Genomic DNA, 20,126 nt, shown 5'->3' on the forward strand with positions numbered 1-20,126 from the left:
AGCACCTGCTGTGTAGAACACCATCAAAGATGTCAGAAGAACCCAGACCATTCACGCCAGTGTTCCAGGAGATGCCCAAGGGAAGCTCGGAGTTACAAGATATCTTCCGACATCATGAAGCAGACAGCTGATCCGGAGCACACACCAACTATGCCCATATCTGTCACCACAGCAAAATCAGTCTCAAGGACACCGAGGGATGCTTGGACTTCAGCTCTGCACTGCTTCTGTTCCAAATACTTCCAAGATCCAATCTAGAACACCAATCTCCCTCCCCCATTAACAATAGCTGAGTAAATGATCGACCTAAAAGCAATCCTCCATGATCATTAAGAAGTAAAAGAGCAATGAAATACACTGTCAGGCATGCCGTAACATGCCATCTCAACGTTAGAGCAGGGTCCTAAGGACATTAGATCAATCTAAGCCAGTGGACAGGTCTATAGGGAGCAAACAGTGCTGTGACCATGCTTTACAGACTTCTGTCTTTAATCCCTCAGCTGTCTTGCCTGGAAAGAGTTGTCCTCCTTCTGCAGAAATGATGCAATGTGGCCCTGAGGGCTTCATCTGTGCTCATCATACAGCTGAGAGATTGTAAAGCTGGTTGGGGCCTCTCTGACTTTTTTGTTTGTTTTGGCGGTGGGGGTGGGGAGGTACTAGAGATCAAGCCCAGGGCCTCTGGCACATTAGGAAAGTGTTCTAGCGCTGAGCTGAAGGCCAAGCCTGCATTTTGGTCTCTTTGATGGAAAGACAGCAGCATCTTTCCAGGTACTGTGGTCCACCATGTGCTAACTGTTCCAGAGACATCCTGACAATATCGTCAATGTGGCTCTCTCACGTCAATATCAAGACTAGAGCAACCTGGAGGAATTCAGAAGTCCCTTTGGATAGATAACCAATATCTTCAGTTAATTGGAATGGCAACAGCGTGGTAAATGCAAAGAATAAAATTTTCTAAGGAAAGAGCTGAGCCATATGTTTCCATGACCATCCTCTTTCTTTGCATCTATTGCTAACAATGATGACAAAATTTAGAATAATAACTATATTCTTTGGAAGCAAAGAAACATGATTCTTTCATAAAACTAAGAACAAGAAGTTAAGTCTCTAATATAATGTCTATACATTCTTAATATCTGAAGTTCTCTTGGTGTCTCAAGGCTGAAGCTTCAATTTAAAATAGCTATAAACAGCATGTAATTAAGCAAAATATTACTGATGTAAGTCAAATGAGAAAACAACCAACATGCCTCTCTTCTCTTCATAGAGCAATTCCTTAGAGAGCTAGAGAGTGGAGGCAATTTTCCAAGAAAAGAAAGAGCAGTCTCTCCCTGATATCTCCTTGCTTCTTAACATCATCTCACATCTACAGGCAGCTTCCCCCTCACACCCGCAAGGCAAGGGAGGGGCATCTCTGGTAGAAATAGCTCTACCTCTAAATATTAGATGATGTGCAGAATAAGAAAAAGAACCTAACTGAAAACGTGTTAGATATACAGAGATCTATAGAAATGATCTGGAAAGGCAGGGCTCCTTAGTAACCTCTCCAATCATTCTCTAGTACCATCCTATAAAATAGAGGACCCTGGATAACAGGAAGGAGACACTCCAAAGAGGCTGAATCACCAAAGATGGGGATGCCCCTTTACCCACCCATCGCTTACCCAGTTCCTACTGTGGCCTGGCCACCTGGAGCACAAGAGAGTCTACACAGAGTGTTCCAGGGCAGTCAGGGCTACATAGAAAGACACTATCTCAAAAAAATGTTTTTTAAATAAACAAATAAAAAAGGAAGGACATTTTGATAATGTAAAGGATGTCAATCTACAATGTGAAGGACCCCTGAAAATGTGTGGTGTTTTCAATGAGAAATGTATACCTTGTAGGCTCGGGCATTTGAGTGCTCGCCCCCAGCTGGTGGTGTGTTGTTTGGGGAGGTGTAGGAAGCCTGGCCTTGCTGGAGGAAGTACATCCCTTGAGCTGGGCTCACGAGTTCTCAGCTTAGCCCACTCCCAGTTTGTTCTCTTTGTTCTGTCCTTGCTGCGGAAGAGTCAGTGAGCTTTCGGCTCTCTGTTCCTGCGGCCACGCCTGCTGCTGGCTGCCGGGCTTCCCTGCATGACGGACTCTCATCCCTCCGGAAGCATAAGCCAAAATAAACTCCTTTTTACACAGTCATTTGTTGCCATGGTGCTTTATCACAGCAACAGAAAAGTAACTAATATAGCAAACATCTTAAGTGAAATAAGCCAGCTACAAATAAGGACAGACACTGTGAGAGGGTCCACTTGAGTGAGCTGCCTAGCATAGGCGATTCACAAAGACAGTTACTGGGAGTCAGGACATGGAGGAAAGGGGAGCTATTGCCCAATGGGCATTGGCTTTCGGCTTTGCACTATAAAAAGTTTGGAGAGCAGATACACGACATCATTGGGTTTATAGCACTATTGAGCCACTTAGGATGGTTAAACCAGCCAGTCTTATTCTAGAGTCACTTGAACACAACTAAAAATAGCAAGGCCAGGCATAGCTGCATGTGCCTGTAATCCCAGCACCCTAGAGGCGCTGGCAGTAAGGCTGTTGTGAGTTCAAGGCCAGCCTGGCCTATGTTACAGGCCAGCAAGGCTAGAATGTGAAACCTTGTCTCGAAAACCCCAAATCATAATAGAAAATAATAAACTAAATACTAAAAGATGACCTATTTATTGGTACCTATCATTTAAATTAATTCTCTCTATAAATACACAATTCTCTCTCTCTTTCTCTCTCTCTCTCTCTCTCTCTCTCTCTCTCTCTCTCTCTTTCTCTCTTTTACCTTTTTCTCTTATATCATACCATAATCCAACCTATCTTTTGGCTTAGAAGATATTAAAATGGAGAAAATCCACTTTCAGTCACCTCTGCTCCTTCTAGAGCCTTCATCTGTCAGGACGTAGACTTCTGCTAACACTGACAGTGCCGGCCGCCAAGCAGGGTGAGTTGCACGCTCACTAATCAGCCCCCCTCTGGAGCCCCGCTCTCCAAGGCTGCGGTGTGCAATAAACAGCAGGCCGAGAGAAAAACCTCCGTTCCCTGGCTCTGAAACGCAGGCATGTGCTATAAAACTAAATTGACATCTGTTAGCAGGCTTGTCACATGGGCGTTTTTTTCCTGCAGAATCTGGAATAAATTAAATCTTAAAATAAAACTTGGAACAGGGAGGCTGCTTTGCATAATTCCTCCTAATGGTGTGCAGTGTACCCATCACACTGATTTTAAAGAGAAGTTCTAGGGAGAAAAGTTTCATTATCGTTTTAATTGCAAAACTGTTGAATGCCACTCCATGCTGGGTAATCTGTGGGGTTTTTTAAAGGGTCTTTATGTTTTTAACTAAATCGTGGCAAATGAAACTTCCTTTCCTGGTATTTTCACTGGGTGGAAAAGAAACCAAATTTTATATTCAAATGCAACTTCGTCCACGTCTTCTCAAACACCTGGAGCCTAGCTCGTGGGTCCTGCTCTGCCCTGGCTGAGCTCCAAAGGCAGAAGAGGACAGGTGTGACCTGGAAGAACTGGATCAGGGCCCAGGGCAGGCTCAGCAGTGAACTTGCTCATCAAATCAGCCTGGCTAACCTTGTTTCATCCCCAACACTCACTTGAAGATGGAAAGAGAGAACCATCCCCAAAGAGCTGTCCTCTGACCTCCTACACACACACATACACACACACACACACACACACACACACACACACACACACAGACGCGCGCGCGCACACACATGCACACTCATACTCACACATGCATGCACACACACACACATGCACACCTATACTCACACATGCATGCACACACACATGTACACATGAATACATGCATGCATGCACACACACATTCACACATGTACACACACACATGCACGCACACACACACATGCACATGTACATGCACACACATGCACGCTCATACTCACACATGCATGCACACATATGCACACTCATACTCACACATGCATGCACACACACGTACACATGAATGCATGCATGCACACACACACACATGCACATGTACATGCACACACACAGGAGTACACTAACAACAAAGAAATAAGTAAATAAATAAATAAAATGTAAAACCTTAGCACTTGCCCTGGAGTACACGCCCTCAGAGGATTTGCAAACACTCTGCTTTCTACTGTCAAAGGCTTATGCTTTCATTAAACACACATAAAGCAAGTGCAGAGTCACATGACTCTCCACATCGAAGCTGCACAGCAGATCCATCGTCTCCTTCAGAAGCAGACGGCACACAAAGAGAAATGAAGGAAACTTCTGGAGCGCCTGTAATCCCTCCAGGTTCATTTGACCCCACTCTGCAGACCCTGTCAAAACGGCAAGACTGAGACAAATCCACCCACTCCTGGAGCACTGAAACACAGAGAGAACAAGGAGGACGTACCCAGAGGCTCACCCCACTGCACGTGAAATCTTCCCCTTTGTGAGAAGACTGGGCCCCACCGCATTCCCAGGGTCTCGGTCCTTCCTCTCCATAAAGAACAATCTCAGTGTGTCTTGGACTCCCCGGGTTCCATGTTCTCCCTAGTGTGAGTTCGTTTGCTTCACCACATTCTCCAGTGGTGTCTGTCTCCTAAGATGCATGGTGACAAGATCTGCCTTACAATAGGGAAACTGAGGCACAGCAGACTCAGCGACTCGGTGAGGAAGCAGAGAGGATGCTGCAGGAGCTGACTGGCAGGTCCCTGATCTTCGTGCTTCCAGGGCTTTCTTCACAGCAGGCGGTGGGAAGCTACAGGTGAAAGCCTGAGTCCCTCAAGTGCCCTCTGTACACAGAGGCTCCTCCAAGGGTCATAAACACGCTCTGTACTGGGACAAAACACTGGACGGGATCGAGTTAAAGGGAAAAAGGATTGACTTTGGCTCAGAGGTCAAAGGTTTCGGCTTATAGTCGAATTTACTTACCCTGTGGTGGCTGGGGGAAGAGAGAGCATTGTAATAACCTCTCCAAGGTTATTCCTAGGGACCCCATTTCCTTCCCCTCTCTAGGCTTGGTCCTGGCTTGCCATTTCAATCCAGTGCCTTTGGGGGTTGGGATTACTTGATTACTACGTACTTTGCTACTGTTCGGGCTGATTTCCTGCGATGTCCCATTGTGATAGAATCTGTGGACCGCTTGGCCCCATACAGGTGACAGCGAATCCCCAGATCCACACAAGCTTGTCTGTCAGAGCTTCTGCTCCCAGAACACAGCAAGGAGAACACAGTTCCACCACCCACGGCTTAATCCAGATGCCCTTAGTCCTTTCTCTGGAGGCTTTTCTAGTCTTTTGTAAGTCTGTGTTATGAGTTAAACACGCAATGGCTTGAAAACAGTAAAAGGCAAGACATTGTGCCCCACGGGGAAAAACTCACGATTATAGATGAGTGAGCAAAACCTTAAAAAAAAGAAAGAAAAGAAAAAGAAAGAAAAAAGAAAACACTCATTTACGTGGAATCCAAAGTTCTGGACTCCTGTTCCAAGATGCCTTAACCACAGGGTCCACTGCAGCCTGATGAAAATGGAAAGACAGCTCTGTTTTCCAATTGCAGTTCAGAGCCTGGAATGACTCATTACTGCCAAATCACCACCGGCTGATTTCACAGAAACGTAGACCCTTCGTGATTAAATAGTAATTCCACAAGCTGAAGCTGCCTTCAAACGCACTGAATGATAAATGACGCGCAGGTCCCTTTGAAAAAGGAATGTAAGAGAATTTAGATCAAAGATTGCATTTGAGCCTAAAATAGCCTTTACGGCACCAGAGCTGGCTTTCGGTAAGCTCTCTCGCCCAAAGCTCATCTGAGACATTCGTAATCTCCATAGAGACCCACATGCTTGCGCCCAGTACTTATCAATGCTGTACTTGCTAGGACTGCACTAGGTTGTGTCAAAAGATAAGGTATTGAAGTCCCAGTGCCCTACACATCCAGCTTAGCATGGTACTGGGGAGAGAGAATACAGGTTGGTAAGCTCCCTAGGCTTTCCACAGTGCTTGTCAGGTATGTGGAGCGGGAGATCCCAAGATAAGGGATCTACTGGTCAACAGCATGGCTCACTAGGGAAGACACATCTCAGATCAAGGTTTTAGCTCAAGAGTAAATCAGTGGTCACCTAGAACTCAGGCGTGCCTGGGGCTTGAGCTGATGTCGAGGGCCAACTGGGGAGAATTTGTCCCAGGATGGCAGCTCAGACAGAAACCTGGTGTCAAAAGCTACAAAATGACCTATGGCACAGGATCTGTCCTTCATCCCACCTTGACAAGAACTTTCACCAAGTGTGAAAGAAGACATGAACAGGGCTATGTGGCTCAGTGCTCAGGCTTTGGAGAACATTACTCAGGTTGAAGTCCCAGGATTGTCCATTACTATTAAAGATCCTCAGGTCTTGTGTTTTGCTAAGTATGCTACAGATCTTGCTACAGAAAGTGTGATTTCCCAACTATGAGCCCCAGCATCATCTCAGAACATGAGAGAAATACAGAGCCCAGGCCCCCCTCTGATCTCCTCTACCATCATCAGTGTCATTAGATTCCAGGCAGTTAGCACATACATTATATTTGAGAAAGCATGATATGGAATATGATTTGTAGGCAATGTAAACTGTTGTGCAGCTTTCTACTATCCCACGTTGGGTGCCAAAATGTTGTTGATTGTTTTTTTTTTTTTTCCTTTGACTCTCTTGAGGGCCTGCCTCCCAGCTCCCAAATAAATCATACACAGAGGCCTATTCTTAATTATAAATGCCTGGCCTTAGCTTGGCTTGTTTCTTGCCAGCTTTACTTAACTTTAAATTATCCCATCTACCTTTTGCTGCTGGGCTTTTACTTTTCTCTTATTTCTGTATATCTTAGTTTCACTCTTACTCTATGATTGGCTGGGTGGCTGGTGGCTGCCCCTTGGCATTCTCCTCTCTTTATTCTCTTGCTCCTTCTGTTTTCTCCTCCCAGATTTCTCCTTCTATTTATTCCCTCTGCATGCCAGCCCCGCCTATCCTTTCTTCTGCCTTGCTATTGGCCGTTCAGCTCTTTACTAGACCATCAGGTATTTTAGACAGGCACAGTAACACAGCTTCACAGAGTTAAACAAATGCAAGATAAAATAATGCAACACATCTTTTCATCAGTAAACAAATGTTCCACAGGATAAACAAAAGTAACATATCTTAAAATAATATTCTACAACAGTAAACATCTCAAAATCATTCATTCCTGGTATTTTAAATATGTGTTAGGAAAGATAAACAGTGAAGCTGATCCATGGACATAATCTAGATGACTCCAAGAAGGTTGAATTTATTTAAAGCACACTTGAATGAAAATATATCAGTGAGATATACTTCTGCCCCATGCCATTCACAAAGCAAAAAGGAGTGAGATGCTTGAAGAAGGGAAAAGGAAAGAACAAATGAGAGCTCGAAAACAAGAAGAGCATCTCTTTGATGCCTTCAGTTTTCATCTCACTGACGTCATAAGCAGGACTGAGGGCAGGGTCCGCTGCCTTCGGTTTTCATCTCACTGACGTCATAAGCAGGACTGAGGGCAGGGTCCGCTGCCTTCAGTTTTCATCTCACTGACGTCATAAGCAGGACTGAGGGCAGGCCTTCCTGCCTCCCGTTTTCAAGCAGGTGGCAGTGGTGTTGGAGCTGCATCCTCTACACAGTGTAGGAGCCAAGGCAGGGCCTCCAAGACAAAAGCCAGAGCCACTGACATTGATTAAAGTCAGGGCTAGGGTGGAGCTCCGCAGCTCCAGAAAAGAGTCTGAAATAAATTTCCAAATACCACTGGCTGAAGATCTGCCTTAAAACTAACCATTGCCCTAAGGAGAGTTGAGGAGAAGAAAGGCACCCTAGTAAACAGCAAATGAGGTGGATTTCAGATGGTTCAGGGGTGGAATATTCCCAGCATCCCTGAGGGGAGTAGAGGCTCCTCAATGCTTGCATAAGACCAGGTCCTGGAAGCTGCTGCAAAAGCACTAGGCAGAGATGGGTGAGCCAATAAGGAAAGAAAAAAGGAAAGCCGAACCAAAAACCTTCCACTGAAAATGAGTCAGCAAATCAAAATTCCAAATTACACACAAGAGTCAAAGGATAAGAGCAAAGACAACCTCAACAACAAATGGATTGTTATTCGTTCCAAGATTAATTGTATTGAACAGCCTGGCTATAATTGGTGTGTTTAGGATGCTCAGAGGACTCAAAAATAAGATCTGCTTTCACAAGCTGTAGGCAGTGGCAATACATTTTTAAATAAAACATGCACAACTAAAAAAGAACAGATGGATAGGAAAGATCCCAATTAAAATTTTGAAAGTAAAAAAGTTAGTTATTTTTCCTAGTAAAAAACATCAATAAATGTTGTAAACTTTGCACAGGACACAGTTTCAAAAGAAAGAGTTGGAAGCTAATACTATGGAATTCACTCAAAACATGCTAATAAATGACATTTTAAAATATGAAAAAACAACTAAGGGAGGAAGAGGGTAGACTGGAAGTCTCCAGAATACTATAATCTCTGTAAGTAGCTCCAGAGGTAGAAATAAAAGAAATGCAGAAGTATATTAGTTATCATTCTGGGACAAAACTCCTGAGACAAAAGACATAATGAGGAGAGGCTGTTTGGGCTCACAGTTTCAAGAGTTCTCATTATGGTTGGTTAACTCCATTGCTTTTAGGCCTATAGTAAGACAGAACTTCATGGAAAAAGCATATAGCTGAAAAGGCTGCCTCATGGCAGCCAGAGAAAGAACCGGACCAGGGTCCTAGTAGACCTTCAAGAGCAAGTTCCCGATGGCTTAACTTCCTTCTACGAGGCATCACCTCTCCAAGGTTAAGCTGAGGACCGAACAGTGAGGACACCCCCCAGCAGTGTCCTGCTGAGGACCGAGCCTTCAGCACATGAGTCTTTGGGAGGACATCAAGATCTAAACCACAGCAGAAAGCAAATGAATGTATTTTAACTTCTTAAATATTCACAAGGTACAAAATCCAAAGGTTGCAACATAGAGCCTCTTTCTCAGTGATCTATTCTACCCGGAGGCGAAAGACCTCCCCAGGTTTTCATTTCTTTCATGGGAAGGCTAGAAAAACAAAAAACTACTGTGTGAACAGTGGAATGGTGAAAAACCTACATATTCTTCTGTACTTTTCCTTTCTTGGGGTATAATTAATATACAATAAAGTCATACATTTCAAGTGTAAAACCCAAAGACTTGTGACATTCGTGAATACCCAGGCAAGCCATCAACACACTCCAACACAGAGCATTCACACACCTCAGAGTCCCCTATGATCCCCTCCGCCCATCTCTGTTCCTTTATCAATGGCTCCAGGACATGGCTGGTCAGCTTCCTACTGCTAGCTAATAGAGGTTTCCTTTTCTTAAATCTGAATGAGTAGACAACTGTACACTGTGTACCCTTTTATCCAGTAAGGAGTCTGCAAGATGGATTCATGTTCTACAAACTACTAAGCTTATTCCTTTTTTTATTTCTCAGCTGTATTCGGTCTATATGGATGGTGTGGCATATGCCATATTTTTTTTTACATACTCAAACTGTAACCTATTTATTCAGATGTTGTATTAGCTGCTTTTCTTGTTGCTGCTATGAAATACCTACCAAGAGGGAACGTAATAGAGAAAGTGTTTCTGGCTTATAGCAGTAGTAAGTTCAGTCCATCATCGTAGGGAGGGCATTGGTGGTGGAACCATAGGCTGCTTGCTCACATCTGGGGCAGGTTAGAAACACAGAGCAGCATGCTCACGTTCATTTGCCTTTCTACTTTATCCGCTTGTATTCCATCTGCGTCTCTAGCACATGAGATGGTACGACCCATATCAGGGTAGGCCTTTCCTCCTCAGTTAATTCCTCCTGGAAAGATGCCAAAGGTGTGTCTACTACATGACTTTAAATCAAATCAGGTTTACAATGAAAACTAACCACCACCCCTGTCAATACACATCTGAACTGTCTCGGTTAGGTGTTATGAATACAGCTGACATGAACTTTCAAGCACAAGTCATTGTGTGGACCTATGTGCTCACTTCTCTTGCATCAACACCTAGCAGGGGGCTTCTAGGTCTATTAGTAAGTATATGCTCAACTGCGTCATCAACTTTCCATGACTGTTACAAATACCCGAGATAGTCACCTTTATAAAGAAGGAAGGTTTGTTTGGGAGGTTTTTGGGCAGCGTTGATTGGCCTGTTTGGAGCTTGTAGGTAGCATATCATGGCAGGTGAGGCTGCTTACTTCACAGCCAGAGCCTGAAAGAGGAAGGAGGGTCTGGGGTTCCAGCAGCACCTCCAAGGGCACATATGGAACACCCTAAAGACTTCCCACTAGGGATCATCTTCCTATAGTACCACGGGCTGAAGACCAAGTCGTAATACCTGGACCTTTGGGTAACATTCCAGATGTAAACTGTAAAACTAATTTAACATGAAATTGCCAAACCCTTCCAAAGTGGTCAAATTTCCACCAAGAATGCCCGAGAGTTCCAATTATCTCAAACCCTCATTACTGCTTCTTGACAATCTCTTCATTTTGTAACTTTTGGTGGCTGTTCGGTGTTTGGTAGATGTTAAAGTAACATCTATTTTAACTCTGACTCTCATTCCCTGGGGGGCTAATGGTGTTGAGCATCTTCTCATATCTTCTTTGGGAAAGTGTTCAGATCTTTTGCCCAGCTCTGAACTTGGCTGCTGCCCACCCCCACCTCCACCCCACCCCACCCCCACCCCACCCCGACTTTCAGTGTAAAAATTCTTTGTACATTCTGGATGAAAGTTTTTAAATCTGACATAGTGTGTGGAATAGTTTATCTCGGGTTTAATATTCTTAACAACATCATTGGATGAGTAGAATATTTTATCTTGATGAAATACTATCTTTTTTAAGTGTTTTTTTTTTTAATCTTAAGAAATATTTGCCTGAGATGGCTCAGTGTTTAAGAGAATTGGATGCTCTCCAAAGGATACAGTTTCAATTCCCAGCACCCACATGGCCTATCATAACCACCAGTTCTAGGGACCTGACACCTTCTCCTGGCTTCCTCAGGCAGCAGGCATGCACATGGTACACGGACATGCATGCAGGCAAAAACACAGACACAAAAAATTTTTAAAGAAATATTTTCCTAGCCAAGTGTGGTAGTGCATGCCTTTAATCCCAATATTCAAGAGGCAGAGGCAAGCAGTTCTCTGTGAGTTCAAGACCAGCCTGATCTACAAAGAGACAGCTACACAGAGAAACTGTCATGAAACACAATAAATAAATAAATAGATAGATAGATAGATAGATAGATAGATAGATAGATAGATAGATAGATAATGAAAGAAAAGAAAGGTCTTGAACATTTTCTTCAAAATTTTCGTAAGCTTTCCTTCCATGTTTAGGGCTATCTTATTTTAATCAATGTCTCAACTTTGGCTAGAGAAACCTCCTTTCACAATAGGTGTTGGCTACTACAGACCCGTAACTGGTCAGAGCGTCGAGTATAAGCAACTAAAGAGTGCTTAGCTGAGGATGAATCATATCTACTAACCTCCCTGCATCCAAGGCTCAGGGGACATCATGGACGTGCAGACAGAAAAACACAGAAGAGCTGGCTGGTGAGGAGCAGAGCTGTGAAATCCCGACTTCTGCGCATGACATCTCTTTGTACCCTCAACTCACAGCAACTGTGGCTAGTTGTGTAATGTCAAGCCAGTGAAAATTCTAACTCAAGGGAGGGAGGGTCCCCCAAGGCTCTACTCCTGGTAGACAATCTATGGATAGTGGGTGGCTGCTGAGGGAGGGAAAAATCGCTCTCCTTTGGGGATGTGACTGCTAGCGGTTTGCCCATGCTTCTGTGGATGGCCCCACACCAGTGTGTGTGTGGGCAGCATTAGTGGGACTCAGAAGGTTACCAACAACTGAAAAATAGAGTTGGGAGAAATATCCAGATTTGCTGTAAATACTATCATTTCACTGTTGGTATGTTAGCACTTTACCAAAGTTAGTGTGTGTGTGTGTGTGTGTGTGTGTGTGTGTGTGTGTGTGTGTGTGTGTTTATTTGCAAGTTCTCTTGACATCCCAATTATATTTATCCATCTATCCTTAAATCAATACAATACTATTTTGATGGCAACAACTTAAATTTTAGAATTGACTAGTGTAATCCCTCTAAATTTGCTCTTTTCCAAAACTAGTGGTTTCTTTGCTTTGTGACTTCCTTTATTTAAATATATATATATCAAAAATTGTTCCATGTCAGTAAAGATTTGCTCTGTCCTTTTTCACTGGGCCATCATAAGGAGTCCATGAAAAGATATATAGCATTTCGTTTAACCACTCCTGCAGGGTGGGATTACCCATACACAATGCGGCGGTTGACTTTGCTCATGCATGTGACTTCACACATGTGAGAAAGGAATACAGAGACTCACAGAGCATTGCACATTCCCTCTTGGCAATCTCAGTGCAGAAAGACTGAACCGGTTCATGCTCCTGCTGCTTTTTAGCTAATGACCTGATGACACACACAGGTGTGGTTGTATTTTGCATTTCTCTTAATATGAACAAGCCTGAATAGTTTTTCATGAGTCCTCTGTACCTTTTCTTTCCTGTGAACTGTTTCTCATCAGCTGTTTTCTGCATTATTTTTGGTTTTTGGTTTTTATGGCTCCCCCCCACACACCCATGGGTCAAATCTGGAGCCTTATGCAGACGTGGTAAGCTCTTCATTCTACCTACACTAACCCTTCAAATGTTTCTTTATCTCATTTTTAAAATCTTCTAAAAAATATTACACACCAACAATGACCAGGCCCAAAGTCTATTTACATCACTGAACCTCTACACAGTCCTTGCAGCCATTTGGAAGCTGAGTACAGAGCACAGAGGAAAACAGGAGAATTACTGTTAGATTTCAGAGCCCATATTCTCTCAAACAGCACAAAGCATCAGAAGAAAACTGATGTTCTGGAATGAATAACAAGCTCCTAGTTCAGGGAGGCAGAAACTAAAATTCTCTTAGAGTCCAAGAGGACACTAAGCCAGGGGAATTGAGGCAGGAGGAAGCAAGGGCAGAGACCTGAGCTGACAGAGAGGAAGCTGAGTCCCTCAGAGCCATCTGACCAGACAGCCCAGCCCGGGGGTGGACATCTGCTCATGTGAAACAGATTCCAATTAATTCTCGGTGGTTTATTTATTCTCTCTGTGGCGCAGTATTTACTTTCTACTCAGTCACCAGCAAAGCTGTTCAGTGCCCCAAGGCAGCAAACAATCATAATTCTCTTTCAACCATGTCTGAAGGACCAAGTGCCCTTTAGTTTCACACAAAGCTTTCATGATCAACTCTTGCCTGAAATTAGTTATAGTTAGCAATGTCCAGATGAATCGATGGTATATTCTCCCTGAAAACAAAGAAAGAAAAACAGGCATTTTCTGTAGTATTTTGTAAAGAAGTTGTAGACAATGTGGATCACCAGTCTTTAAATTCACTGAAAGCGATTAAGTGACGAACTCATGTCAGGCTTCCGGTTGGAGACTTCCACGTGGTGCTCTCAGATCTAATTCTTCAAACAAGCCACACTTTATTAATGCTGTTGCTTTTTACAGACATCCAAACTGAGTGCCGGAGAGGTCGAGGTGACTTCTCCAGAGCCAAATGCTAACAAGCTAACTTGCAATTCAAGTCTTGATTAAGGCCTTCGTAGAGGTAAGCGCCCAGGAAGCTGTGTTTTCACGCAACCCACAGCGGGGTCAAGACTGAAGGTCATAATAAGATGCAGATCGGGAGAACCCATCCTACCCCCAGGGCACCAGGTTAGGGGTTATGTATTGTTGGATGCCAAAGAATGAAATTTCATGTTAGTTCTCTGTTGTAAGCTTGATTTGTTTGCTTGTTTTCTTTCCAAAGGACTGAAGTTGTCAGGGGTGAGCTGATCAGCTGCTTGACTGACAGCTGTCAGTCAAACCTTGGCTGTTGCTACAGCAGTTGCTAAGGAGCCCAGCCAGGGGATGATGAGTCCAGGACCACTTCTGCTGTCTCTGTGGTTCTCAGATCCTGTGGCACTGGGAATGGAATGGCATTGGCACTACCCCACAGGAATGGCAACAGCCACAGCTTCAGCCCCTTTTGTCACGGCGATCCTGGGAGCTGTCAGTCAGCCAGCTATTGCTGGTGCGTTTTTTCCAGCTCTTGCAGCTCTGTTTGGACCATCGCATGGCTGCTCAGGGAGACTCCTGTCCAGTCACAGGTGCCGGGAGGAGGTCTCCTTCCAACAATATAAACCAACAGTAGCTTTCACGGCCACGACCCCAACCATGGCTTTTGCTTTGAAAACGACTCAATTTATTAAGAGCCACTCCAGGCACCCTGAATCAGCTCTTGAAAACGTTGTTTCAGCCATGACAGCATCAGACGATCTGTCACAGGCACTCCAGGAGTCACCCAAAACCTTCAGTCAAGTTGGGCACTGATTGCATCCATGGCAGGCCCAGTAAAATCTTCACAGGCTGTGTGACGATGTGTGTGGTTGTAGACGGCTGTGTGCATGGGTGACAGACTGTGGTAGCCGCCCGCCTCTCACTGTTTTGATCAGATCTTCTCCCTGTACCGTCCTAACCATGCTGTAATACTAGGCACTCACAGAGTCTCTTCTGAATGGTCACATTGCTTACCTTGTGGTCTTTATCATGGAGAGTGAGTTGAGCTGGTGGCATGAAAAGCGGCAACTCTCTGGGCTACCAGCCTTAGGCACCCCCAATAGTAGCTAGAGGGCAGCAGATGAGTTCCAGAGAATGGCCCTGAACCGAGACAGGCGCAGACTGAGGCTATGAGGGGCTGTGGAAGTGTCTCTGTGGAGAACTGAGACTCTGGGGGCCACAGAAAGCAGAGGTTGCAAAAACACAAGTTGATGCAAGGGAAAGACTATGGAAAATGGAGAGCCGGAAGTACTACAAGCCCCAGGCACGGCAGGCAGCCCAAGGCCGAGGAGTAGGAGAGTACCGCTCATTGCTGCGGAGAAGCAGAGCGGGATGCGAAGAGCAGATGCTCCTGGTCCCCTAAGCGCAGAGCTGCTGGCGCTACGGGAGCTGCAGTTCAACAGCCACATTTTCCACCCAAACATGGCGGAAGAACCCTTAGCTGGCTGGTCACAATAACGACCATAATTTATCATTTCCAAGCCTAGATCAGGTAGGAAACGCTGAATATGCGATAAAGAGTTTGAGAGAGGAAAAACCACACAATAAAATTAATAAAAGCAGGATCCTCGGGTTTAATCTTCAACCATTCTTGAAAAATTCATAGACTTAGTTAACAGCAACAACCACCGCAGCATGGACTAGACCGTAAATCATCGCCAGCAAGGCTGGATCCAGGTGCTATTACTCCCTGGCAGACAGGGCTTCTGGTCCACGCGGCTTTGCTGATGCAGCTGCCTCTGCAATGATGCTCTGTAAAGGCTTTTTTTTCCCTTTGATTTATAGTTTGAAGTTAAAATTAGCCAAGAGTTTTTACAGCCGCACAAGAACCATAAGCATCTTTCTGTCACTATCTCAAATACCGCCGACATTTTGATCTCACATTCCTCGCTTGGCTAGAAGCTAGGTTTGGATGCAGAGAAAAAAAGAACAGGAAAAAAACAAACAAACAGCCAAACATGGAAATGATCGCAAAACTGTATGAGACATCTTAAAGTCTTCAAAGCATTGTTTGGCTTCTGCCGCCACTTTCAGAATCAACAGAGGAAGAGGTGGCGATACGGACCCGAGTGTTTCGCTCTGTCTGCCTCCCTTGCCGCAGCCTTGCCCTGTTTATCAACGTCGCGTGCACACACACAGAGAAACGAAAACAGACCACGCTCTCTGCAGGCCACGACTGAGGCTTCCTTTCATCTGGCACTGTGTAGCCCCAGAAGCGTGTTACCAAGGGAAGCCATCACTCACTGGTGGCTTAGTTTTTGTTGTTTCCGTTTGGAAGTACTCATCCGAAGAATCTCTGCGAAGGAGACTATCAGCTCTTCCGTTCTTCAACCATGAATTTTCCTTTAAACGCCAAATACATACCCGAGGCAGATCACCTTCATTGTTATTAACGTTTTTAAGAAAAATAAGTCACCTTAGGAACAAAAGCAACCCTTTAAATCATCTCTCGTCTTTAAGAATCCCTGTAAATGCTTCTGCTAACTAGGGACAAGATGCTCCATACTACTCCCAGCATAAAGGTTGGCCCACTGCAGCTCCCAGGGAGCTGAATGCCTGCGATTCAGCTCTACGCCTCATTATCCTAAAACACTCTCTACACGAAATGTGCTTGGATAAATTCTGTACACACATCACTTTTTCAAAGCCTCATTTTATCCTCAAATCTTTTGCTAAAACGTACTGAAAAAAAAATGCTCTAGGGCATTGACTTTAACCTCTTTTGCCTGTTCAGTCTTGTCTCGGGAGAGCAAGGATGGACAGGACCAGGAAATAACCCACAGAGAGAAGCATCAAGACTCTTTACTGAACACAAAGAGTTTTCACTCTACGAATAATCCAGACTTGACCTATTAGGGAATTGGTTTATAATTTTCATCAGTAAAGAAAAGCAGGTTCGCAAAAGTAAGAGTGGCCAACAGAATAAACTGGAATAAAATTCTGAAAAATGACCCCACTTCTCACACTTATAAAAAATTTAGTAGCACATGAAAAAAAAAAAGTCCTATTCAGAGAATTTACCTAAAATATTGTAGTTAGGAAGCATTAAGGTCCCTAACTGTTGGATGCTGGCTACTCTTAGTGGCAGAAACAAAGTACAAATAGCTAATCCTATGGTAGAAGAGCAATAAATTCTTTAAGGCTATTCTTGAAGAAGCTTTGACTGTCTGACTAATGGGAGTGTGCTGGCGAGTTTTGGGTCAACGCGACATAGGCCATTGGGAAGAGGAAACTGCAACTGAGAAAATGTCCCCATCACAACAGCCTGTAGGCAAGCCTGTGGTACATTTTCTTGATTGACATTTGCTGTGGGAGGGCCCACAGCCCACTGTGGGTAATGACACTGCTGGGCTGGTGGTCCTGGGTTCTATAAGAAAGGAGACTGAGTAAGTCCTAAGGAGCAAGCCAGTAAGCAGCATCCCTCCATGGCTTTGATGGCTCCTACCTCCAGGCTTGTCAGGGCCCACAGAGGCTCCCTAGTAAAACCTTACTCAAGGTCAGAGGATCGGAGCTTGCTTTGCCCCGCAGGGCTACATAATGAGAAGATTTGGTCAGGGGTATGGGTACCAGGTGTCTTGAAGGGTCTATACTTGGCTGTATGTAGTGCTTTGGTCTTGAAAGGGGGAGGTCTTCTGCCTCTCCCCTTAGTAGTGTATAAAAAGCCAATTAGAATAAATCTCAAAGAGGCTGGGTATTGACCCAGGGCCCTCCCGAAGCCATCCTGTGTCTCTGTCTTATTGTCTCCTTCTATATTTCTATCTAACACTTCCTCATTCCTCTCTCCTCCCCCACGAACCCTCCAACAGGTTGGAGCTGGACTCTGACAGACTCCCACACAGGCCTTGAGTTCCTACCCTGACTTCCCTGAATGATGAACTACAAGCTGTAAGAGGAAATAAACGCTTTCCTTCCCAACTTGTTTCTGGTCATTGTGTTTCATCACAGCAATTGAAACCCTAAGACATGGATTTCTTTTTACAAAGAGGAGGGGGAGGGCAGGAGGAGAGGAAAGGGAATAATGCAGAGGGAAAGTCCTTTATTAAAGATTAAGAAGCCAGTTCAAGTTTAAAGTCGCCCACACCTTGTCTCACAGCTGGAGTCCTGTTCTGACCTGTTTTGAATTACACGTCACCTCAGGTTGGGAACCATGGGTTAGGGCAGGCCAGACTCACTCAAGGAGAGAGGGAAACCAAAAAAAGGCAACTGCACCCAGAACCACCCCTTTCGCATCCGCTTAGAAAATGCATTAGCTGGGGTATCCGATGCTAAAACTTGGGTTCAAGGAATGTTGTTCAGGGATTGAGTTCCCCTGTGCTCCTCCTCACAACGGAGCACTCGCATAGATTTTACATCCTTTGGCATAATTACATAGATTGCAACGTACATGATGTCCATTCATTTTACAAAGTAGATTTTACTCAGCGCTACATCTATTTCCTGCACTTTAAGAGCCAAAGTCTCAAAATAGCAACATGAGAAATCATATGTAAAATCAGTGTCTTACCAAACAAACATAGGAAGGATTAGTTTTGTACATTCAAGATTGAAATAAGGAGTTTAGCTTTCTGGAAATTTTAGATAAACTCCCAAGCAGGAGTAGTGTGCTGAAGTCTCTGTCAGAAGTAGCTTCTTAGCCTCTTGTCTCATGTTGGCCATTCTTAGCATTTCTTAGGAGCAACTAAAACCCACAATTCAGTGTAAACAGCTCTAGCATCACCAAACATCACGTCTACAAGTCAACTCTATAAAAAAAAAAAAAATACAGTGACCAGCAAGACTGGAAAAGCAGGCCACCAGTTTTCCAACACTGTCAGCGTCAGTGTTCATTTTCTTAATTGATGGGTTTACTCACTTCGTTTGTGAAATTCAAACGAGAAGTCTCACCTTGTGATGCCCAAATTCATTCAAAATGCTGCCCAGTTTCCTGGTGTTGCTATGCAGCTTCTGAGCAGCCACAGCTGGATGTGGATCCCGCCAGTCAATGGCCAAGCGGTGATGCCAGAGGCGCCGGCTCTCCAGAACGTGGGCTGATTTGACGCTAGGGTCGAAACGATGTACTTCACATCCGTCCTTGGCCATGCTCACCTCAAAGTGTGTGTCATCATTGCCCAGCCTGGAGACCAGAGAAAGAAAATCAAAACAAAAAAAAAAAATACAATGGAGCAAAATTAGATGAATAAATTGACAGCTCTAATGCCAGTGTTCCTAGTGACATTACGCTTTCTGTTTTAAAACATGTCTAATGTACATATTCAGTGAACTTCACATATACATGCTCTACACACACATACACATGCCCTACACACACATACACATGCCCTATACACACATACACATACTCTATACACATATACAAATGTTCTACACACACATGCTCATGCTGTATACACACATACACTCATACATTATAGGCCAAAGCCTCCCTACACACACATGCACATGCACTACACATGCATACACTCATACACTATAGACCAAGCCTCTGGATAAAAGAAAACTAATCTGCTAATACAGATTAGGGAATCACTAGCTAAACATGTAGGCTCATGTGGGGATGGTTTGATTGGGTTGTAAATTATATTAGCAAGGGAACAAATAAGAATACCTGCTAGCTTCAATAGGCACACTACGATCTATATATTCACAGAGGCTAGGAATAGAGTAAGAGACTGGGGGAAGGTCTCCCAAGGAAGGAGGAATAGAATATAGAGTTATGGAGAAACTGGAACAGGATTAAACAGAGAAGGGGAGGGAAGAGGGGGGTAAGGGAGGGAATATGGAGAGGGGCAACTAACACTGAGGGCTGTTTGCGGGGTCATACGAAAGCCTACTACAGGAAAAGCTTTAAAAAAAAACACGTATTGTTTTGTGTATATGTATATGTGAATGGATTTAAATGGAGTCACCAAATAATGGAGGAAACAAAGCCCCAACTAGACACCATTTGCCATTCAGTGAAACCTCCAGTGCCAGGAATGGGCTACATCCAGTTGAATTGCTGGTCAAAGCGGTCCCATGGAAACCCCAAACAGCTTGGCTATTGCCAAGGCCATTCGTGGCTCTCCACAAACTGATTGTGAGGCTGAAGACAACACTTACATCTTTCTTAAATATGTTCATCGAATGCAGAGAAGTCGAGCTGGTGGCTCACAAGAGCTTCCACCCCTCCTAACTAGTCTTCATGGAACTGGAAGGTTCTCTGCATGCTACTAGGGGAGAAACATAAGCAGCAATCCAGTTGCAAATCCTGCCATCTACAATGGTGATCTGTCTGTGTGATATGCTTGTACAATCGTGGCACAAATGTGAGAATAACCAATTACTATCTCTTTGGATTTTAGGCCCACTCCTTGAGATGGAACCCATTTCCAACATCACTTAGGTGGCCTAGAATGCAGCCCTGAGAC

The 20,126-nt window shown here is 44.3% G+C and overlaps 1 protein-coding gene across 1 annotated transcript in view; it reads right to left on the bottom strand.

The window, feature by feature from the left end:
• Nucleotides 1–20,126, bottom strand: part of Mettl24 (methyltransferase like 24) — a 106,570-nt gene that overhangs the window by 33,149 nt on the left and 53,295 nt on the right. The window contains exon 4 of the mRNA XM_028890235.2: nucleotides 18,604–18,832. Coding sequence (XP_028746068.2) covers nucleotides 18,604–18,832 — 229 coding nt within the window. The remainder of the gene's footprint in view (nucleotides 1–18,603; nucleotides 18,833–20,126) is intronic.

The sequence above is a fragment of the Peromyscus leucopus genome, chromosome 8a (assembly GCF_004664715.2).
Source record: "Peromyscus leucopus breed LL Stock chromosome 8a, UCI_PerLeu_2.1, whole genome shotgun sequence".
Lineage (NCBI taxonomy): Eukaryota > Metazoa > Chordata > Mammalia > Rodentia > Cricetidae > Peromyscus > Peromyscus leucopus.